Source organism: Apostichopus japonicus, chromosome 7 (assembly GCF_037975245.1).
Source record: "Apostichopus japonicus isolate 1M-3 chromosome 7, ASM3797524v1, whole genome shotgun sequence".
Classification (NCBI taxonomy): domain Eukaryota; kingdom Metazoa; phylum Echinodermata; class Holothuroidea; order Aspidochirotida; family Stichopodidae; genus Apostichopus; species Apostichopus japonicus.
In genome coordinates, this window is record NC_092567.1 from 3,489,020 (window position 1) to 3,514,613 (window position 25,594).

Genomic DNA, 25,594 nt, shown 5'->3' on the forward strand with positions numbered 1-25,594 from the left:
TCGGGAAGTCAGGAAGGTAAAATTACGTACACATTTCATCGCCTGATAAGGATTATCGTTATGTTATATAGTTTAAAGTGTATCCAGGTATAAAACCAAAGTGGTCCGCTCGAAAAATTAAATCCTCCTTCATAAGGAATCATTTTCTCAGCTCACGAAAAGATGCAGGTCTCTGAAAACTATTGATCCTCAATTCATGATACATCACTTTGGATTACAAAATCATTGCCAAATATTCACAAGGTAAAATGCTGGGATATTGATCCAACGAGAAATTTTGTACAAACATTTCCATGGATGTAGAGCACGATGAGAAGGTTGCAGTGTCTTATTGATGCCTTTGAAGTAAATATTATATAACTAAATGGTACTTTTTAAGAAAAAGTCACCCAGGAAAGAACCTGGGCACGAAAACCAAACTACCAAACGACTGATCCGCTCTCAGCCCCAGTCCCCTTGCATCGGGACTGTGACTGTGTGATCATCGTCAGGTGTGTATCACCATATATAACTAAATGGTTACACTATCACCAGCAGTCCCCGTACGTTCAATTGCTTATGTTGGATTTTATGCAGGAGCAACGAACCTTTTCAAGCTATCTTATTGTATGACTAACAGAACATATATCCCTGGAATGCTAAACAAAGCTAAAGCCACCTGCGGTTTTCTTCTCATTCAGAATGTGATTTTACTCGTATTGTTATGCTAATCTTATCGGATGTTTCTCGCATGTCGAATGTATTCCTGAAACACTAGTATGGAAAAGCAAAATACCCACTAATGATATATTCTAGTTTTATTCTGTCAGAAAAATTGGATGATGATCGGAGTTTATCATTGTTAATCCATGTTTTTCGGCCGATAATTCAGATTTAACGTTTAACATGCTAGATTATGTACCGTTTAATCTGGATAATCGTTTGTATCCAGATATGCCAAATATACATCAAGAGCAATATCTCTATCGTCGTCCTGGTGTTAAATTCGGTACATAAACACAAGTTTGTTTTTGTGCTCCTATAGCATGACTATATCATTCAAACTAATGTATTAGCTATAACTACATTTAGCCTGTAAATGTATAGTTGTATTCACAACCTAAGTGAAACGAAATCGGTTACAAAAACGATCAAAATCTTCCCCTAATAAATGGACAAAGCTTTTACGGTAGTAAGCTGTACATTATTATGGTTCCACCTTTGTTTCTCTTGATGTTTATATCTATATCATTATGTTCTTTGAATATTCATTCTTGTGAACATCAACAACTAACTTACGTCAGAGCGGCACTTCCAATCTCAAATAAACATGGATGATCTAAATAATCCTACAACCTCACTCTGATTATCCTGACCGTACTCCACAGTCTTCATCTTACGGTAACTTTGTTATAAACCGAAGACAGTTGTGTCCTCCGTGTGATGCAAAATTTTTTAGTTAAGAGGGCGCCCGTACGCTTTATTTAAAGAGAATTGAGAAATGTGCGGCGATCATTTTGATAAGTGTATTTTTTAAATTGGATGCTAGTCTGTAACGTTTTCGCTTTGGGCTAAGTAGATTATTCTTTGTATATTTAAAACACCTATTTGGGTTAGTCATGATGAATCTGTTATTTGCTTCAGGAATACCGTAGAAAAACTGTTCGTTAACATTGTAAGGCATAATTCAAACAAACAGTAAATTAAAGTTTGGCTATTCTAAAGTAAGTTCAGGTAGTTAAGATATCATCAAATGATGTAATAATGTATGCATATTAAAGGCTTGTAAATAAAGAAGTAAAAGATTGCACTGGATTTGTATGTTACATAACCTAAATCTATTTTATCGTGTATTATTGGTCCAATCAGTTTATTTCTTATCGGCAGTTGTACGGCCACATTAAAATGGATAGATATATTGATAATATTACAATAGGAGTTAACATTACACTGGCTTGGTCGGAAAGATTGAAGTTACAAATTTACACACAAAACTGCTTTACTTAAAGTGTCATTAAATGTTAAATTATTTTCATCCATACGTAACTATACATGATCAGGTTTACTATCGTTCCGGTCACATTAGCCTTCCACACCCATCCCGTACTTGCCTCACTCTAGAAATGGATCGACTGTCGTATTCCGTAATATACTCATCTTGGAAAACAAAAATTCCGGCAAAATAGTCATTTATATTTGACTTTTGCAAGGCAATTTTCGTGGTAAGATATTAAGCCACATGTGAGTTAATTACAACCTCAATAATGTAACCTATCCACGACAACCTCATCCCACGCCCCCTCTCCACCCTCCAGTCCAGTCTTGCCAAGATATATGTGATGACGCATACCATACGCCCCAGCAATTGATCATGACGTCATATATGCTAGTGTGTCCAGCGGTGACAGCGGAATATCCACCAGTTTCTCGATATTTCTGTCGAAGGTCACATGAGGTCAAGTAAAATTGGTAAAAATTTTATTCTATACAAAAGACAACTTCTGAAAGAACATTTACTGCACTAAATAAAAATAGATCTTTGTTTGTGAAAAGCTAGCTAAAATCCGTGATATGTTAAAAACAAAATGATGACCAGAGGAGGGGAGATCCTTCTAGCAAAATGCTATTTATCAGTGGTTAAATATCTCTCAAAGTTGGCTCTGATCTAAACTATGCTAATTATTAATTTAAATGTTGTTTGGCACGGCCTTGCAGTAGGACGAACTTTTTTTCAAAATCGTTACCTTTTCTTTGAAGCTGACTAAACTAGATGTCGCTAGATTCGCCTTCATTTAAAATATTTTCCCTGCGTACTTGTCGTAATTAACCTCCAAATTCAGATAACAAATATACAAATTCATCTGGTTACAGGTTGAATGTGACGTTGAAGACGACCATAGACATCTCAATTGTTACATCACATAGTCATGTGTGCTTGCATTCACATGGAACGCCAAACAGTCCGGACAACTGATGAAAAGTATGTATATAGGCCACGCAATGCAAATGTTAAGCATCCTCCAATCTGGGATCTATACTTTCATGAGACATTTACCGAGGATACAACTTAGGTAAGAATTGCAGGGGCCTGGTCCATGTAAATAGATTGAAGACACTTGGCTACAAATAGATTGACGTTTGTGTATAGACTTTACAATTCGACAGCAGAAACATAAAGGATAAATACAAGTTGTGGAAAAAGATTTAGTAGACATTATAAATATTTAGATTATATCTTCAAGTTAGTAACTGTGCTAAAACCAACACTGCAGGAGAATATAGAAAGCAGACGAAGATAGGAAACGGATAACAGAATCTTTGATGTGAAGTTTTATTATTATTTTTTAGACTTCCTGCTTTAGTATATAACACGACATGCAAACAAATTTGATATTTATTGTCAATGTGAAATGTAGTGTAAGTCTTAAATTAACGTAGTTTTGAAGTGCTGTAAAAGTTAAGATACAGCACGGCATCTTGATCATTCATTATTTTGTAATTGTTTTGTTATATGACATGTCAACACATGTAGTTGTTTATGACATATTTCCAAGTCATGTGTTACCTAGCTTCATTGGATACGCAGCAACTAGAAAATTCATCCATTTATTCAAGATATAATGTTATCGTATTAATTGACATTGCGTCAAATATTGCATGTTAGAAGTATATTGTCACAATAAACAAAACAACAAGACAATTTGACATTCCTTATTTGAAGATTTTACAGGTTAGCGTGACTTATCAACTCGACAAAGTTACATATGTTTGACGTGTTGTCAAGGTTATTACAAAGCAACAACTCGATAACTTCCTGAAAGTCTGAAACTCGACAAAAATATATACAATATTTATTCTGATGTCGTGATGTACTGACACAGTAGGTCTACGTGTCGGTTGTACCTTTCTAACCACGACACGATTTATTACACACACACAAATTAATACAAAATGATCAAATCAAATTTATCTCTGATGGTCATTGTAGTCGCAAGTTACGTAATAATTCGGTACAACTATAAGATACCAAACTGCAACAACTAGATATGGGTTTATTTAGTTTTTGACAAAACGAGGACATGTTTTAATGCATGGCAGCTACCGTACAATGTAAGGTGTTTTGCAAAGAAAAGAGCAAAAGATAGTTTAAGGTCCGTGTTAATACTCTCTAGTAGGATGACAGAACGATTAGCAGATATTGACTTTCCAAGTTAATCACGTGAAACAGCTAATCGAATACGAGCTGCATGGCTGACCGACTATATTCGTTCACATTACCTATGTTCATTAAACAAACAAATCTCTCATTAACTTTGTTCATTTAACAAACTTATCTCTCATTACCTATGTTCATTAAACAAACAGATCTCTAATTACCTTTGTTTTGTCACACGAATGGTAAAAACGATATAAGAAGCAAAACAGGAAAAGACAAAAGAAAAAGGAAGAACAATAGAAAAGTCGAAATTTAAGGCAACATTTATAAACAATGTGTTATATCGGGTATAATATATACAAAGACAACAAATATTTATGAAGGCGATTTAGAGTTAATTTTAAATGTTCTTTTCTTAGCAATTTGTTAGTGGAAGATTACCCCAGAAATAGTTACAATAATATGTGCACAATAAGGTGATAAAATGATAGGACCTGTTCGTTTGCTTGCAAAAGTCTTAAAGCTTGGACAAATAAAGCCAAACATAAGAAACCTCAATGACGTGGAATTAACAAAATAACGATATTTTCATAATATTCTTACAATGTGCAAAATATTCTGAAGTAATTTGCCATTATAAAACCTATGATCAAATGTTTCCATTGGATTGTTGAACAACTATTGGTCTCAGCCATTGGTAAACTACAAGACCTACCACATATAGGAGTACGGTCATTGATTTCAAGCTTCAGTACACAAACTGTTCAGATTGTCATTATCTTGTTCGAATTATTATTGAATGACGTCACAGACACGTCACTGTATTGTCTTTTATGTAATGTAATTTAAGGTAAGATACATAACTAAAGTATACATGAATATAAACGTCTAGCTCGCGTAGTAATACGATAAAGGAGAGTACAATAGAAAGCCGATCATTACCTTTAAATTAACTGATTTAGCCCAAAATATTATTGTTATGTAATGATCATTATAATACGTAATATACACGTTATCATAAACCATACAACATATTATATTTACAGTTGGCTTTAAATTCCATAGATTACAGAATTAACCATGAACAATGAACAAAGGCAAAAAAAAAGAACAAACCACCCCTACAAAAACAAATATAAAATTAGTAGCTGTAAGTGAATGTAAATGATGCATAAAATGTCATTACTTGTAACAAAACTACTACAGGAAATTTTTAGGAAATATTTAAGCTAAATGAGAAAAAAAAACTAAATAAATGACGTCATTTTAACTGGAAAAGTCGAAGTTCGATATACACCAAAACTTCGATATAACAGATCACTCATAGATTAATATGCAATTGCTGACCTATAATAGAGAACACAGTGACTCTAACACAGTATATGTATTTCCAATAAGATCACTTTATGAAAAAATGCAAAGAGTAAAAAAAAAAAAAAAATTTAAATGGTTTCGAAGTTAATACAAAAATACATATAAGTTTAATTGTAATTGGCGAAAGACAAGAATAAACATAGTATTTTAAATCATTTCACTGAGAAGTTACATTGGTAGATTATACAACCATCGTCACATTTGGTATACTCTCTGTAAAAGATATGTACAATTGATAACACATTGATCTGAAGACACTTCAATCCCCACCCCCACCCCCCACCCCAAGGTTCACGAATTTCAAATTGATTATTCTGATCCGTCTTGGACGCTGAAAATGTTAGATAAACATATCACAAATGGGTTTGCTAACTGTTAGTTAGTTAGGTGGGACCCATCGATTAGGATATTAAAAACCAAAGTTCCCCTTGACAAGCCTGACTTTATTAGGTGAGGAGCCTTTTAGATTAGGAATCAGGTGGACAGAGTGCTTGCGAGCTAAACCATTCCGCAGGGTACAGGTACCAGGTGGTCTCTAAATTAGTTGGATTTTCCCGGGGAGGGTGATCCCAGGTCTTGGGCGGAGGTCAAGCTCTCTGCCGTCTCATATTTTTTCTGCTTTGTTTCTTGATTTGTTCTGCTTTCAAACGTTGAAGGTAACTGTCCGTACTCATGACTACCGCATGAAATGTTATCCACTTTCATATATTTTTCGGTTCCTCCCACATTTTTTCCTACCTGCAGGGGTAGCATTCCGTCCATCTTGAACAGGATTACATTCCCTAACTATATCATATCAAGTATTTTCACACAAAATTGGAAAAAGAACGACATAGACGAAAAGTAAAGGATCTCGAGATGGTGTAACAAACTTACAAAAAACAAAACAAAATATGAAACTATAATAGATGTTGAATATGTAAAGAAATCAGAATGAATAATTGAATAATACTCATACATAATAAAAAATAAAAAATATTGTCAAATTCATTTTATTTGACCACAAATTGGTGTACTTTGGGTCAACTTGTAATTTCCTGAATCTTAGGTAAACTTGGCATTTCTATTATCTGGTGGTAGCGTAAAGGGTGGTTTAACGCTTGGCTATACATTCATCGCTATAAGCTTTAAAGAACTGAGAAAAGAATAACACATATTCCCTTTGATTTTAGAAGTGTTTAATGTTACCATTACGTAACATCAATATGGTATTACCATTAAGTAAAATCAGTATGGTATTAATTTCACGTAACATCAGTATGGTATTACCATTACGTACCATCAGTATGGTATTACCATTATGCAACATCAGTATGGTTATTACCATTACCTAACATCAGTATGGTGTTACCATTACGTAACATCAGTATGGTATTACCATGACGTAACATCAGCATGGTACTATCATTACGTTAAATCAGTACAGTATTACCATTACGTAACGTCAGAATGGTGTTACCCTTACGTTACATCAAAATGGTATTACCATTACGTAACATCAAAATGGTATAACCATTACGTAAAATCAGTATGGTAGTAATTTCACGTAACATCAGTATGGTATTACCATGACGTAACATCAGTATGGTTATTATCATGACGTAACATCAGTATGGTTATTACCATTACCTAACATCAGTATGGTATACCATTACGTAACATCAGAATGGTATTACCATAACGTAACATCAGTTGAACTCTTACTGAGGAGTATATTCTGAGTAAATGCAGCAAACTATATCATCAGTTCATCCGTGTCATGTAACAAGGGGTTATACATTCACTATATTAAATATCAGTAGTTGATCCGTTTAAAGTAACAAAGATTTATACATTCGATATATTATTAAGCTTTAGTTAATCATTGCAAATTCATAATCTGATCGTTACCTGAATTCACTATGAAATTACGCAAATGAAATTTAATCTGTATGATAAAGAACATGATTACGTATTCTCTATGTTATCAAACAGCAGTGAATCCGTTCCATATGTCACGTGTGTATAGAAAATAATGAGTTCAGCAGAATTAGAAAGGCTAAGTCCTCTCAAGATTATTTTAACTTTATTTGAAGCTAAAAAACCAGACACGTTAATAGTTAATATCTACTCGCAAAATCTATGATCAATATTCAGAACGGAAAAGACGATTAACTAAATAAAACTGCTATACGGCATCTCCAGAGACGTTACTGAGAAGAATGTCAGACTATCTGCTCTCTCTCTCTCCACCCCCCTCTCTCTCTTCACCCAGCTGTCTCGCTCTCCAACTCTCTGTCTGTCTGTTTGTCTGTCTGTCTGTGTGTCTGTCTCTCTCTCTGGAAGAGTACTCGTTAGACATCTGCTGGTCCTCGTGGCGATAACTCTAGTTCAAATATGTAACAATAGAAAGATAACAAAATGTTACAGTTTTAAAAGTGTTGTCATCTCGACGAACTGTTGCAGTTAATGCAGGGATGACATAAAACAACATATGTCACCTGCTACGCGTACTGCCTGCTACACATAATAACAGGCATCACCTGCTATACATACTGACGGAGATCCCTGCTACATAGAATAACAGGCATCACCTGCTTCACAGACTGACTGACATCCTTGCTACACAGAATAACAGGCATCACCTGCTACACATACTGACATAGATACCTGTTACACAGAATAACAGGTATCACCTGCTACATAGATGGAAGGAGATCCCTGCTACACAGGATAACAGGCACCATCTGCTGCACATACTGACATATATCACTGCTACACATAATAGCAGGTATCACCTGCCACATATACTGACAGAGATCCCTGCTACACGAAAGAACAGGCATCACCTGCTACACAGATTGACGGGATCCCTGCTACACAGAATAACAGGCATCACCTGTTACACAGATTGACAGAGATCCCTGCTACACAGAATAACATGCATCACCTGCTACACATAATGACAGAGATCCCTGCTACACAGAATAACAGGCATCATCTGCTACACAGATTGACAGAGATCCCTGCTACACAGAATAACAGGCATCACCTGCTACACACACTGACAGAGATCCCTGCTACACAGAATAACAGGCATCATCTGCTACACATACTGACAGAGATCCCTGCTACACAAATAAGCAGGCATCATCTGCTACACATACTGACAGAGATCCCTGCTTCACATAATATTATGGATCATTTACTACACAGACTGATATGATTCATCTGCTGTCAGATTATGTAAAACAAACTAGCCAATTAAGGTTTAAAACAAGTTTGACCCCAGAGAGATATTTCTCTTTTTTTTCCATATTCCTATTCAGTCCTAATCCGTGAGATGCAGAGATAGTTGTCTTGAGTGATATGTTTGTCAGCACTGCTTATAGAAGATGTTGATCAGTTTACCAATCATGCGTCCTAACGTTTCAGTCCTGCCTGAATATTCAGAGCTCAGTGTAAATTACTTTATGAGAAATACCCCCCCACCCCATGCACCCCTTTTACTAACCAACTTTGAGATGCCAAATTTGATCTCTCCTCACAAAATTTATTTTGATACGTTTTGGTTTCAGTTGAGGAATACATTTGTTACCGGTTAGGAAGTAGAGATACACATTTTAAATTACTTATTTGTATGTGTTTGTTACCTTAAGTCTCATAAAAAAACCATTTGGTTATATAAGTGAGTTTCATTCAGCTGTGATATTCCTTACTAACCTCACGAGACTGTGCATTTCTTCCTAGACCTTGTCCGCTTCTGTGCTGCATCCTGCACAAAATAGAAAAAAAAATCATATCTTAATACGTAATGAGTATCAATGATAGGGTAAGTCATTTACGACTGCCTTAACAGAAGAGAACAATTAGCTATTACTAGTAACAACATTCCGCCAGAGAATCAGGTAGCAATTCATATCAAGATGAATGTATCGCTTTGTGTATAAACAGAGGACTTGATAAGTCTCGTCAAGACGCCCTCTATTTACAGTAACAGCTTTAGTAACAAGAATGACTTTCTTAATATCACAAATTATTTAGAGCCATTCAATATTTAGAAATAAGTCATGTATTGATGGGAATTATTGATCCCATATTGATCTCTGTTGTTACTAGTGAGAACATTAAATTCACTACAGATAGACGGATTTAAGAGTCTCATCTATACCAGAAACTAATAAAACTGGGCAGTCTGAGACAGTTTAATGGGTGTGAAGACTCGCGCACAAAGAAACGTCTCATGCCGGTAATCTGATTTAGTTTCGCATGAGGTGTAACAGAAGTGTTAAACACCACCATCGATCCCAGAAAATACACACACAGCTTGCTACCGTCGGTAATTAGACACTAGTGTACAGTCAATACATATGGCTACGGCCAATACCCACAACACAGTGTACATAGCAGCGTAGACATCTCAGGTCTAGATAAAAGATAACAAGGAATCATGTTTCATTACTGTCTGCATTTTGTAGCGACAAGAAGAAAACGTCATTTGCAAGCAACGGAAAGTTAACTTTTTGAGAGCGCGGCACGTGGTTTGGGCGAGTCTTTAATGCCTTTAACATACTATAAAATTACGTAATGAAAACAACTGGTCAAAAACCAACTCAATATTTTAGGACAGAGTTCACGATCTTATTTACTCCTTTAATACTATATTTAACTATATTTGATCTCTCTATTGATCTCTGGTGATCACATTTGAACTCTGTTCACACAACATATCTCATTACTCACATCTGGTGTAGGCCTGTTTTCTGCTGGTTGGTTGTGATGACTGGTAGTTACATAAGAGGTCGGTTGTCTCTCATCATCATCACTAGAGGCCTAGGTGACAGTGGAAGAAACCAAACATTAATTGTAACCATGGGCGTCCACAGAAAACATATAGATGGGATCAAGAACACTTCGGATTTCAATAACCAGTTAACTATCCAAGTAAATTACCGATAATCTGTTTTACAAAAAGGAATGTTGCCTGTTAACAGTCAAATATGAATAGGTTTTGTAAGATCTGGGGTTGGAGAAGGTGTCGTAGCAACGAGAGGTACAGCATGCATATGAACAGAGTGGAGACTCCCATACATTCTCTTTTGAGGACAGGATATCTTCGAAGACCAATTTCTGTGTCTCTCATGAGAGAAGTTATATAGAAAAGATTGATCGTGGAAAATAACCCTAAGGTGACCTACCCAATTGATTTTTTTTTTTTTTTGCATTTGTTGAGTCTTCATTCTTTTTGATGCTTGGATGTTAAAGAGGACAGAATAAATTACTGGAGGATGAAAGGTAATTTAATGTATTTTAGAAAATCTTGTGTAAAACAAGGAGATTCCGCAGCGAGAGCGGGAAGATTAGTTAGGGGAGCACCATGCTAAACGTTGAGCTCTTCTAGCTCAAAATCTAAACGGTCATGGTGGCAAAAGTTGAAAGTGCTGTGATAGCCCAAGCCATTAGCTATCATATGGTGGGTAGGATACGTCAGTTGAAAACTTCTATCTATGCTCTATCGGCCTTGGAAAGTGACGAGTTTAGTGTGTAAGTCAATGGGAGCAATTAATTGTTGGGCGACACAGGGAGACTAACTTGTGTTTGCATAATTGGGCAATCTTATGGAACGCCATATGTAAAGAAACTAACAAACCGCGCGTACAGATATGTTTGTTGTTCAGTTATCAATGCATGGATGCATGGTCAGCATGAACACTCCAGATCGAGCTGTGCAAGGCACGGCTCCTGCAGGTTAATTAGAATATTCTTATTATTAAAACAGATCATAGAAGTTTGGTTAATCGATAATGGAAAGAAACACAAGCAACGCACACATTTTGGAAGTTTATAGTGAATAATTAAAACTACTTAGTAAATATAAATGAGAGGTTGCTCCAGACCTGGCAAACCCACCCTGCCGTGATGTATCCTTACGCTAAGAAAAAAGAAAAATAGTTCCCGGTGACTGGGCTGTACCCCATAGGAGGAATATTCTTCTGGGTTTTGACTCACAAGCCCTCTAGCCACCGGGTTCCGAAACAAGGGATCCCCTCCCTCTGCCAAGGCTGAAGACTCCTCCCCAGTTTATTTTATTAATGTATCTAGGAAAAAATTAAATAATTTTTGGCGTAGGTTTTATGAATTACGTATTCAAGCAAGCTAACGTGGATCAGGGGATCAATGAGGATGGTGTTTATTAACCATTTTGTGTGTGAAATAATTAGTTGATCAAATATTGGTATTGTGTATGCTACTTCTAGGAGCTTTGTGGTAGCAATGTAACTAGGAATGTTAAGGCAGACTACTCCATATTACCTTAACTACTCATCTGCCATCATCGTACAGGTCCAAGTCGAGTCCAAGTTTAGCAGCAAAATACCTCAGCATTTTCTGCTGTCATGATGCTAAACAGTTTTCAATTTGATTTGTAATTGTTGCATTGCTGCATTATCATGTTTGCTTTTCTTTCTAATCATATTTATATGTATGGCGCTTTTGACAACTATTTTGTTTATAATTAGCGCATTATAAATCTTAGTTATTATCATTAGTTATTATTATTCTTGCATGAATGAAAACTACAAAGTGCATATACTGTTGGTTCTTTGATTTTGCAATGCAGCATAGTTTATCTATGGTAATAAGGTCGATGATCTATTGCATAAACATATCTGGACAGTGTTGATCGAATGACAATCCAAACCTATGAACTCATGATGGCGTGAGTATGTATATGCAGAGCCGTATATATAAACATATATGGCTATGTGTATATGCTTTACATTGTGTGTGCGCACTGCCTTCTTGCAACACCCATTTCTCTAAAACTGTAACATTGGCAACCCTTATACTTGGCTTGTTAATGGCCCATATTACACATGGACCTTATTGATTTTATTAGAGGTCAAGAATCATCTGAAGTCAACAGGAGGAAACAATGAAATTCGTTTACCTACTTTATCTTAAGGACGGAAACATGTAGGTTACCCACTCTGAGTTGGACAAACCCCTTGATATAGTTAAGGCCAAAGTCATTTGACGTCAATGGGCTCAAATGTGAAACGTTGCGACTACTGTAGCTAAAGAAATGTAACATTGACAAGTCTCCTGCTTCCACGAGAAGGTGTCATTGTGAGTATAAATGTATTAATGTTTGTGAAGCTCAACAAACACTGAACAGTATCTGTAGAAGTCATACAAATACAACTTTTTCATGGGATCCTTAAAGGATAACATTGGCTCATACCTTGTTACGATGAAGGCACACATGAAACCACAATATAATTTTTCTCCTGGTTTAAAGACACTACAATCTCAGCTCTGAAGTTTAAGTATTCAAGAACACAATTATAGTCCTTTAAGCTTTCAAATTTATTTCAAACTTTTATCATTGTTGATTAACTTTATGTCATTTTATATCAAAACAAATGTGTACAACTCTCACGCTGCAATAAACTATGTCTGCCAAGAAGGAGCATAAGGCAAGGAAAAAAATAATGAAATGGATAAAGTGCTCAGAAATATGCCAAAGGACAAAAACAAATTTCATAAATTGGTTAGCTGAGCCTCCACAATGTTGCTGCATGGTTTTTTTTGGACTATAACATATTGAGACTAAATGCTGACTAGTTATTGCTCATATTTCAAGGAGAGGGGAAATACCCCCTCAATTTCCCCACCCATTACGGACTCTCATAGTTTCTCGAACTATAACATATTGAGACTAAAATGCTGACTAGTTATTGCTCATATTTTGACTACTGTCATATTTCAAGGAAAGGGGAAATACTCCCACATATCCTCCACCCCTTGCGGACTCTTCCCATCTCATTACTCACATCTGGTGTAGGCACGCTTTCTGTCGGTTGGTTGTAATGACTAGTGGTTACGTCAACGGTATGTTCGTCTTGCTCATCATCACCACCACCATCACCATCATCATCCTCGCCATCACCACCATCATCACCATCATCATCATCATCATCATCATCATCATCATCATCATCATCACCGCCACCACCACCACCATCATCATCCTCATCATCATCAGAGGTCTGTGTAAGAGAAGTAGAAAAAAAATAAACTGTTAGTTTAAGTTTAATATACAGCTCCTTAATAGTCCCGCATGTCGAAGCTCATCAATGTAAGTGACTGGATGTACAGATCATTAGGTGAGTTCCTCAGATGCAATCCAAAACGCAATGGGAAAAACATACCATTGTCAATGGGGAAAACATACCATTGCCAATGGGGAAAACATACCATTGTCGAGGACAAATGGTATTGGATGCTATATCCATGAATGCAGTATTGTAGGATCAGCTTAATCGAATATGTATAGGAAAAGCACTCAATATATACTCTTTAAGTTGATTGACCAGTTACAGTTATTTCTTCTATCAATTTCGATAATTTCAAGTTCTTATTATAAAATATTGAGGTTATTACGAAATTCAGAGACAGTCCAGACTAAATCAAGCAGCAGTGAATTCAATACGATTTTCATCATCGGATTACGCTTGATCGCTAGACCCTCAGAAATTAGTATTATCATGCATAAATTAGCTCCCTTTATCTAGTAGCTCATCTCTAAATATAATTATGAAATATAACACCATTATTCTTGCTATCCGGTAATATACTGTTAAGAATAATTGCCAAAGAATATGAACAGTAACTCATGATGAACAGATTAAGATCCGTGATAAGATCATTAAAATTGTCATTGTTTGTATTAGCTCACTTTTGTAGTCATTCTTAGCTAGATGTTATATGCAATATACAAACATCTACTTGTTTGCAATTCAAGAGGCAAGCGACCGGTGATATAACAACATTCCATTTCTCAACAATCGCAGGCTGAAATGTGGCTATATACACATAAGGAGGAACAGTAGATAGTAAATTATCAGCAATTAACACGAGATATCAGACAATTCCATGCTTACATATATTTGTATTTATGTTGATCTTGTAGATTTGACGAGCTGTGTTGTCAACTGTCCTCCATAGATGACCTATCGTATGAATGTTGTTTATGACTAACTGTAAGGCTGTCTCACGAAGACAAGCTTTTGTTTGCTTATTGAATATAACTTAGTATAAGGACAAACTGAAAACGAAATAGTTGATATTCTTACTAATAAATCGTTAAAATGGTCCATTGATCTAGGTCCGGTGTAACCCTGCAAGAAAGGGAAACAAATAATCATACATAACTTAATAAAACAAAGGACATCCTAATTAAAGTGCGCTATATCTATCTGCCTGTTATTCATGTTCGCAGATTTCCGAATAGTCTCCTTTCACCCTGCAGGTGTCCTCTGGTTAGATATAAAGCGCGCTAAAATACAGAATCTTTTGATAATTAAAATTTATTAAGAGGAGCACGGCTTGTGACAATGTTATTTTAACAAGATTAAAAACGGATTAAACTAAAGAGTATAAACATTTTTTTTCGTGTTTTCCGTTTTTTTTCCATTTTCTCCCTTAGCCAGTCCTCCATGTACATCGAAATCACTGAAAACACAGAACCTTATATATTTATTTTGAGGAGCATTAACAATAATTATAACGCAGTTTCCACATTTTACAGATACAAAAAATTGCACGTTAGGAGCAAATTCATGTACTGCTAATTTCGGTTTCCGTCACAATTGGAAAGAACCAAATGAGTAAACTTGCAGACATGGGCTAACGTCTTCAATGACACCAAGCATATTTAACCTACGTTAAAGTAACCGCAAATTGATGGGAATTTAAACTCTTAAAAGGGCCTCCTTATTTTTAAGATGATTATAATTTTACTAATCATGGTAGTTACTAATGTTGTTGCTGCAAATGAATTAGAAAAATATATATATATTACATCAATGGTTACTTCTGGTTGAAAAAATCAAATAGGCCTATATGTGACCAGAAAAGTTAAGTCAGCTAGCAGGCTAGTGGCAGAACCTGTATACCCTAAACTACACTTGAAAATTATGCTGATGTGTATGTTGTATATATGCTTGGGTGAAGGACGGAGATTCCACATTTTTATTAACATGCAGGTAGCGAAAAGGGGGTAAAGAGATGGAATAAAGAGATGGAATAACGAGAAGTTTGACGTAGGTTTGCTAATAAAGAGATATCAAGATAGTTGAAACTGTCGCACATTGTAGAAAATAAGAACTCGAAGCAGGTTTGGTGTCTCGTGTTGTAAATTATTTGACAGATATTTATTTAATTGTGCATTTTCCGCTGCATAGTTTTGACTTAAGAATGAACATGAATCATATACGGTCCCCATGCACGGGAGTCGCATAATTAATAAAAAAAATAAACGATTAAAGATGTGCGTATTTATATGATGATTTTTCTATTCTGAAAGAACTGAATGAATTTTTCATGAAACACGAAATACCTACTTTTTTTCTTACTATATTGTTAGTTTTTCTGTATAGTATCAGTATAGCGAATCCTAATTAACAACGATGGCAATACGGGTGAAAATGGCCACTGTATATGACAATAGTTAAAACTTTTTTGACGGTTTAATCGCGTTTAATAGATTTCCATTGGGGGGGGGGGGAATATACATCTTCATCCAATTTTGGATAACCAATTTTGGATAATTTAGTACGACGAATCCTCCCTCCCTCTGTCTAAACACATTGGAAACACAAGCTGCTATTTTTCTGCTTTCCAAGAGAAATACTTCATCACGTCAACTCATCCACCTTCTACATGCATGGTGACTATACAAACCCAGTATTCGTTTGTAATATTGTGTCGAGCCCGGCTCCTCCGATAGTAAAACTATATCGGGACTCGCGATAGAAAGGTACTGGGATATCTTGATGCCGTATTTATGCTTCTTCAGGAGATGTCTCGAACGGAAGAAAACAATGACTTCACACAAAAAACAATTTGACGAGATAGGATTTGATTTGATGATTCGGTATAATTTCTTCTCTGTCGATTCTCTTTACAAATAAAACTAAATTACAATGATTTGACTTGACTTGACTCCGTCAATTAAACAATTAGGAGTGATCAACTTTCGGCGGAGTGATAAATTTGCTGACCAAGTGATAAACTTTGCTGACGGAGTGATAAATTTTCGGCCTCCTTTTCCTTTTAAACCTTACTTCCATAAAATCCCTCTGCGCATAATCAGTAGGCAGCCAATAACCTGACCATCCTGTATTAGCTTAATGATATAAAAATAAGTGCGCTGGCACTGATCTGCCCTGATTGGTTGGGAGTTTGGAAGTCCATCCCCTTTCTATGGAAACTTCCATACCACGTGAGAGAACCTTCTCGAATGTTCCACAGACATAATGGAATCTATTTTGGGAAAAGGCCCTGTACCAAGATTCAATAAGATAGTTAAAAACTTCTCGTGGGAAAACTGAATCCATGACCTAGATAAATACATAAGAGGCCTGTAAGGTGTCTCGATGGAGTGTTTCGGTAACATCAAAGAGATGGCATCACTATTTCATAACATCCCCCTCAATCTTTTAAAATTTTTGGATACTCCAAAATTTTAACATCATACTGCTTTAACTTATCATTATCTCAAGGAAGGTAGAGTACTGTAAGCATATCCATTAATATTCATTGACTTCAACAAATGGTCTTCATGTATCTCAAAGGTTAACATCTTGGTTACGAATATTAAAATGATCATATGGTATATACATTGACACTATCTCCATGAAAATTTTTTGTGTGTACCTCTTCAATATTGATGACATCGTATGATGTAATCTAAAAAAAAAAAAATATCATTAAGATATCTTAAAGTTACATGACACAGCAAAATATGCAGTATCTCTTACAAAATACATTTATGCATTTCATACATCAATAATACATTCATATCAAAAGTGAAATCATGCCGTGATTTGGGGAGAGATCAGAGAAAACTTGACTTAGTTATCTTTTAACTGAATAGAACACCTTAGCATTCCATAAAAAATTTGTATATTAAAAAAAAGAACCTTAAAATATTACAAACTCATTTACAAAGTACCTCCTCTTTAATGAAGGCATAGTTTCAAAACTGCTTTGAAACCTTGTGAATCATATACATTCACCTCAAGAAAATCCAGAAAATGTGACTCGATAGCATGGTGACCCTAGGTATGCACTCCGAAATGATCTAGTAAAGTACCAAAGTACTAGATATTCGATACCATAAAAGAGACTCCATAGACTATGACATCAACAAATCTTTCTTCAAATTAACATATTTATACTTAACATCTTGTCTTTTAAACTTTTGAATGAATATTTGAGGAAAAGAAAATATATACATAAGTTCCTCAAAAGATCTATACTTTCATTTGCTTCGATAACTGTTGCTGTAAGCAAAAGTTGCAAATCACCAATGCTGTCTCTAAATAGCCTTCAATATATAACATAAATGATGCAATGTAAATATCCTTAAAATATTTCTCAATATATGAAAACCCATGTTGCTAATATTCCGGATATGTTCTAATTGCCGGGTAAACGTTTGAACGAATTCATAAGGAGAAAAAAAAAGGTATACTCATTACACATTTGTTATAAAAGATGAAACTAGGTCACTTGGTGGCGTTTTTAACAATAAAGCTTATATTGTTACACCATACAGTACAATGACTTCCCACTTAATAGGTATGCAGGTAAATGCCATGACGCATTCCATTCATACAATTGTGGGTTAAAACACCTGTTCATCTGAACTTAAACAATTATGCAGTTATACATATTAACCATATAATGTTTGCAACATCCTGCCTGGACTGCCTGTAATGTTCAATCCCTTTTCATGGAGAAAATTCATTATTTCCTCTGTGTTGGAATATTTTCCCACATTCCACCAAAAATCATGACTCTTAAAGCCTGTTGGAAAACATGGTGTCTGATAGGTGACCAGAACCTGTAATTCACCCAATTTGTATCGAGCACGTTGGACTTTCATGTCTCCTTGTGGAGCATTTGCAAAAACTTTCTTTTGCCTTAATATGCTATCTTTAATGGAAGGATATGGAATTGCTAATCCTTCATTATGTGCTCTATTCTCTAAAAATGATGCAACATTCATTGGCTTAGTAGTTACAAGACACATGATGTGATCTGACGTTACCCCTGGCAAAATGTTACCAAACTCATCATGAAACTCTATATGTGCATCTTGCATGACATTAACATTTTCTGCATTAGAAGTGTTACTACTCAAAACATTTCGCATTCGTGCAACCTTTTCACTTGATGAACCCTTTGTTTTCAAGACCTGACGCAATTTCTGAATGTTGGTGATATTCTTAGTTTCAGAAGATGCTCTTACAAAACATGGTTTAAGCCTGTTATAATTGAATACATCACTAAGAATTTCTCCTTTGAGAGTGGCCAACAAATAATGAGTCCTATCCAAAACTTGATGGATCACTAATGGTCCACACCATTCTGCAGCAATTTTGCGAGAGTTCGCAGTCAAGGAGGAAGACGTTGGCTTATACAGATACACTAATTGACCCGTTGAATAAATTGCACCTTTGTCCAGTTTTGCACTTATCTTAACATTTTGAGCATCTTGTTGCTTCTTTTGCAAGACTAACATTACCCTTGACAAATGATCAAATCGTTTCTTTAACAATGCAGCATATTCTCCATGAGATTGTGATAATCCTGCCATTGGATTGAATGATAAATTTGTAAGATTTGGCGGCTTACGTCCAAATGCAAGTTCAAATGGGCTATAGCTACCTAACTGAGGAGAGGAAAATGTGTTATATGCATAGGCTGATGTTGGGACAAATCGTACCCAATCCGTACCAAACTGATTTAAGTTCACTTTGAGGAAATTTGAAAGAGTCTGAATGTGTCTTTCAACCTGTAAGCTTCCATGATTGTTTACACTGATGAACTTTTGTTCAATGCCCAAAGCTTTACTTAAGAGCTCCACTAATTTTCCTGTAAGAGAAGCTGCCGCATCACTTATGATACAAGACGGTGGACCAAAAGTTGTAACTACCCTCTGCAATAATGCTTCACATATCGTTTCAGCATCAAGAGTCTTAAGAGAAACACATACAACAAATCTAGTGATCTCATCACAAACAACCATCAAATGTTTAAATCCTGTAGCCGTTGTGGGCATAGTCTTGAAATCCAGACTAAGTCTGTCAAAAGGACGATAAGAATCAGGAATGCGAGCATGATATTGTCTCAATTTGTCTGGTTTCTTACGGAATTCTTGACAACGGAGACATGCCTGAATATAATTACTGATGCGTTGAAACATATTGCGCAGATAGAAATGCTGTCTAATGGTCAAATATGTACGCATTACACCCTGATGATTACTTAACAAGTCATCGTGATATCGAGATATTATCTGTTCTACCATAGTCTCAGGTACGACTAACTGAAGAGTCATCTTAGCATCATTAGTCTCATGCAAAAATATCCTGAATAACAAACTATTACATAACAAATAATCCTCTGCTTGAGAACGAACAGTTCTAGCATGCTTAACATTACCTGGAATAATGTCATGTGCAAGAAAATCATAAATTGGTTTGTAGTAAGGACAAGTTTGTTGTTGAATTTGCAACTCTTTTACATCAAACGGCAGATCATAGTTTTTGATCAGCTTTCCTCGAATTGCCTTCATGACTTTATTCAATTCCTTTTGTTTTGGAATGTGCCCTGTAACCAAATGATCAATGTTTGTTATGACTGGCTTCGGCTGAACAAATAATTCTGGTGGTGGTTCTCTGATTACCTCTTGCACTCTATGTCTATTCTGATCCACTAATCTTGGCTCTGTAGGTTGAGAAACACTTGTAAAATTTGGCACAACTAACATGTCAGGGCTAAATGTATGTCTATTTTCACTCGGCATAGTAATAATAGGCCTTTGAATATATGTTTCTCTCTTATCAGTAGAAATTACTGGTGTAGTCGTCTTTTGTGACTCAGATTGTGGTCTCTGTGTAACATGCTCATTAGAATGTGTTGCCTTAGGAACGGATGTCCTTTTAACTCTATTTGTTGATACTTTGGCTGGGGAATCCTGCTTGGACTCCTTAATGACTTTATTCGGAAATAAATCTGGAACTTTGACTCCCATTGACCTTGCCATTGACCTTGTCATGATTGGATTAAATGTCTCCTTAGGTAGAGTTGAAAAATCCTCATAAGAACTGACCTCTTGAGCAACCTGATCTATTTCAGAGTGAAATTCCTGTGGTGCTCTAGACAAATAATCTGCCAAAACCAATTCTGAGCCTTTCTTATAACCAACCTTGAATGTAAATTCTGACAATTTGAACAGAAGTTTACGTAAACGTGAAGTTGCTGGTTCTTGTTTTGACTTAAACAATTCAACAATGGCTGAGTGATCAACATATGCCTCAAATTCTACATTTTGCAATAAATGTTTGAATGCTGTCACATTAATAAATAGACCCATCATTTCTAATTCAGTTACACTATACCTCTGACATGCTGGTGGTAATATCTTAGAGTAATATGCAATAATATTCTCTTTGCCATTAACTCTTTGTGTCAGGTATGATCCTGTTGCTACTCGTGATGTGTCGCTATATAATACAAAACGACCATATTTCTGTGGCATATGCAATATAGGTGGATTACACAACAACTCTTTAATACTTTGAAATGCACACTGATGTTCCTCTGTCCATTTAAATACCTTTCTCTTACGACTCAAATGATGTAATGGTCTCAATAGTGCTTGAATATTTGGGAAAAATGAAGCCACATAATTAACTGCACCTACAAATCGTCTTACTGACTTAACATTGTGTGGTTTCGGTGTGTTCCTAATCGCTGCACATCTATCATGCAAAGGTTGGATACAAGCCTCACCTTCTGGGGTTATTGAGAGCAAATGTCCCATATATCGGACTGAATTTTGAAAAATGCTACACTTTTTCGGAGAGATTTTCAATCCGTTGTCCATTAAAACCTTAAAAATTGCCTTTAGGTGTTGTTTGTGCGATTGTTTGTCTGCACTGTACACAATTATATCGTCATGATGAGCAATACAGAACTTATTTGAATTTGGGATCGTTGCCAAAATATCATTAATTTGCGACTGAAAGATCGCTGGAGATAAATTCAATCCCTGTGGTAAGCGTTTATAATAATAATGCTTTCCTCCATGAAATGAAGCAATACCTGTATATTGTTGTGCATGAACACTGAGTGGCAGACAGAAGAATGCAGACTTTAAGTCAAGAACACCCAAAATTTTGGCTCCAGAGTACCCTATGGTACGGATAGTCTCATTCAGTAAAGGAAATGGGTGATTGAGACGTTTTATTCTACTATTCAAGTAGCGAAAATCTGTGACAACCCTTTTGTCTTTTGTTCCCTTCTTTGGAATGAGGAAAACCGGTGAAGTATAAGACTGATGTCCTACCGCTAAGATTCCTAATCGCACTAATTTGTCAAGCTCACTGGCGACAATGACTTTGTCCTCATCTGAAAGTCTATAGGGACGTATGTAAAATGGCTCGTCATTAGTAAGCGTAATATCAGCCTCATAATTTGGACAGTGAGATAATTCACCATAAAGAGAAAATGCATCTCTATGTGAGTCTAGAAATTCATAAATGCTTTCTGTTTCTGAAGCATTCAGAATACTTTGTTCCAAATTAATGTTTTCTCTCATGATTTCCTGTTCGGATTTGGAAACCAGGGGATCATCGGCTGTCAAATGTGGATATCGATGTAAATTATATCGTGTAATTTCATCACGATTCTCTTTAGAGTTAGAATTCGTTCGAAAAAGAGACGGTTTTTCGATGTCTCTCATGACATTTAGAAAATCTAGAGAATCAGTAGGTATGTCTTCTGTGACCGTAATGATATCTGCTAAATCTAAATGAGCCACTGTGCGAGAAGGATGCAGACAAAATTTCTGGTTACCCATGTTCCTTAGTAGAATCTTTGTTCTACCTTTATGCATTTTCACTAACATTCGTGAAGGACACATACGAGATATTAGAGGAAACGGTTTAATAACCATATCTGCATTTCGTGCATATAGTGGAAGACGTCCCTGTACAGTAATGTATCTCTGCTGACCTGGGTAAATAACAAATCTCTGCACTGGCCTAAGGAAAACTTTGGCTTGTTTTATTCTAAAACAATTTGTGGTAAAGTCCAAAGATCCATTCAATTCCTTGAGAGTTGGACTACCTAATATTAAGTCAATACCTGTCAGGTTTGCAGCAATTAAAGCAGAAAGCTGAAATTCATGACCTTGAATTTTGACCTGAAATGTTATCGTGCTATACGCATGAATAAACTGACCATTACCCAACTTTAAGTTTACTACATCTACTGAGACTGGTTGTATAGAGGATAAATACTTTGAATTTTGCACTGTAGAAGAAGAAATGATAGAGCGTGTCGCTCCACTATCAAACAACAATGAAATTCCTTTACCATCATGTAAAGTACCTCTTACAAAATTACGTGTGTCCAGTTGAATATCCACATTACGGTCGTTCCCTGTATATCTAGAACTAGGAATATTACTATTCTTCCAAATACTATTTGCTTTACGTTTCGATCTTCCCTTACTTGGTACTTTGTCTGGAGTCACTGTATGATGAGTGCAATCATAAGTGCTCCCTACTGAAAATTCTGTGTTGGTACTTTCTTTACATTAGCCTCCATTTCATGGCTTAGGCGAATTTGACAATATTGTGCAAAATGACCTCGATTTTGGCAGTAATGACATGTGATTGAAGGATTAAAATATGGTAACCTTCTCCTGTTATTATTCTGACCTGTCCTAGGACCACGAGAATCACGAGAACTATATCTTTGCCTCATATCTTTTGGATTGTCTTGCGAATCTGACCTACGTGACTGATCAAACTTGGTCTCTAATTCCTGAATTTTGGTACACAACTCGTGTATCTCAGAAGATGCAGAAATAGTAGGAGTCTGAACAGAAGACGCTTTGTCGTGCATTGCCATAAATAGTTCGGAAGAAGCTGGGGGTTGACTTTGGATTTGTAAGTCAAAATAGCACTGTATTTTCATGACCAAATCTGCAATTGTTGCTTTTGGTGATGCAGACATTAATACTGCTGAGCGGCATTGCAAAGGCAGGGTCGAGATCAATTTATCTCTTATTTGGTCCTCGCCATAGCTTAATTGTGCTGCAGCTTTTGAAATTTTGGCCAAATGAGCTTGAGCTGTATCACCTGGCGTATAGGTTAATGCATGAAATGCCTGTGATTTAGCGTAGGAAGAGGTCCCTGGACTGAAACGAGCAAGGAATTGCTTGCGCAGATCAGCAATAGTTGAAAAACTTTTGTTTTCAATCCAGAGTCTGGCTTGGCCTTTAAGTGTTCGCTTAAATATGCGACATATTTCATTAAATTCTTCCGCTACGGCCTCAGGGGTGGTTTGGGACGGCAATTTATGCAACTCTAAATAATCTTCAAATCCCAAATAATGAGCTTCGGCTAAATCTGCATCTATTACATCGCCCTGAAATTGTGATGGCAAAAAATCAGTGGGCCTATGTTTCTGCATAACATTAACAGAGGTCGAAGTTTCCTGTTTACTGACGGACATTATGCCGCATACAATTAGGCTAGTTATGAGTTTACAACATGAGCCTTTACTTAATTGAACACACTATCGACCGCAATTAAATACAAATAACAAATATGCAATACATGGACACGATTAAAATAACTTAACGGTACACTCTGATCTCAAATAGGGGTTGGGATACAAATTGGCATGATTTCACTCACCCTTAAGTTTAACTAAGAACTGGTAGTGGAACTGCAAACGATGATTGAAGTCCCTCGGTTAGCAGTAGTAGTAGTAGCCTAGTAGCGGCAGGTAGTAGCAGGTACTGTAGGTAGTAGCAGGTAGGTCTACATCTCGTAAGAACTTCAAATTCGTTCGCCGTTAACATCGGGTAGAGTCTAGGCTTAGATCGCGAAAATGTTCAGTTCTGATGTTTAGAGCTGTAGTATGACTCACTACGTACTAGTTGCGCGAATGTTCAAACGCGAACTGCATGCTGGGTTGATTAACGTTCGTGTACAGATCAGTGGTTCCGGTGTACAGGCTTAGGCTAGTATAGGCTGACTTCCATCGCAGAGTGTTTCCGTTAGGCTAGGTCGTGAACATGCGCTGTGTTCCTCGTTAGGTCTTCGGGCCAAAAAAATCCTCCTGTTCGTTGTTGATCGTAACGAACGAAAGTGTGAACAGTTCCGTTACCGTTTTGTTCCTGAAGAAAGCAACCGATCTCCACCATGTAATATTGTGTCGAGCCCGGCTCCTCCGATAGTAAAACTATATCGGGACTCGCGATAGAAAGGTACTGGGATATCTTGATGCCGTATTTATGCTTCTTCAGGAGATGTCTCGAACGGAAGAAAACAATGACTTCACACAAAAAACAATTTGACGAGATAGGATTTGATTTGATGATTCGGTATAATTTCTTCTCTGTCGATTCTCTTTACAAATAAAACTAAATTACAATGATTTGACTTGACTTGACTCCGTCAATTAAACAATTAGGAGTGATGAACTTTCGGCGGAGTGATAAATTTGCTGACCAAGTGATAAACTTTGCTGACGGAGTGATAAATTTTCGGCCTCCTTTTCCTTTTAAACCTTACTTCCATAAAATCCCTCTGCGCATAATCAGTAGGCAGCCAATAACCTGACCATCCTGTATTAGCTTAATGATATAAAAATAAGTGCGCTGGCACTGATCTGCCCTGATTGGTTGGGAGTTTGGAAGTCCATCCCCTTTCTATGGAAACTTCCATACCACGTGAGAGAACCTTCTCGAATGTTCCACAGACATAATGGAATCTATTTTGGGAAAAGGCCCTGTACCAAGATTCAATAAGATAGTTAAAAACTTCTCGTGGGAAAACTGAATCCATGACCTAGATAAATACATAAGAGGCCTGTAAGGTGTCTCGATGGAGTGTTTCGGTAACATCAAAGAGATGGCATCACTATTTCATAACACGTTATTACCACTACGTCAAAACAATCCTAGCTGTACGTGTAAGCTGACTAAACATGGCTCAATAATTTAGATAT

General features: G+C 36.3%; 2 protein-coding genes across 2 annotated transcripts in view; one reads left to right on the forward strand and one right to left on the reverse strand.

Annotated features, from left to right (window-relative positions):
* Positions 1-25,594, forward strand: part of LOC139969997 (uncharacterized) — a 310,518-nt gene that overhangs the window by 88,718 nt on the left and 196,206 nt on the right. The gene's annotated exons all lie outside the window — the stretch shown is intronic.
* LOC139969971 (uncharacterized) overlaps positions 4,040-25,594 on the reverse strand; it is a 480,181-nt gene continuing 458,626 nt past the window's right edge. Inside the window, exons 11-15 of the mRNA XM_071975453.1 lie at positions 14,626-14,670; positions 13,324-13,539; positions 10,232-10,321; positions 9,212-9,263; positions 4,040-7,874 (exon numbers count right to left, since the gene is read on the reverse strand). Of these exons, the coding sequence (XP_071831554.1) occupies positions 9,213-9,263; positions 10,232-10,321; positions 13,324-13,539; positions 14,626-14,670 (402 nt within the window). The 3' untranslated portion in view covers positions 4,040-7,874; position 9,212. The remainder of the gene's footprint in view (positions 7,875-9,211; positions 9,264-10,231; positions 10,322-13,323; positions 13,540-14,625; positions 14,671-25,594) is intronic.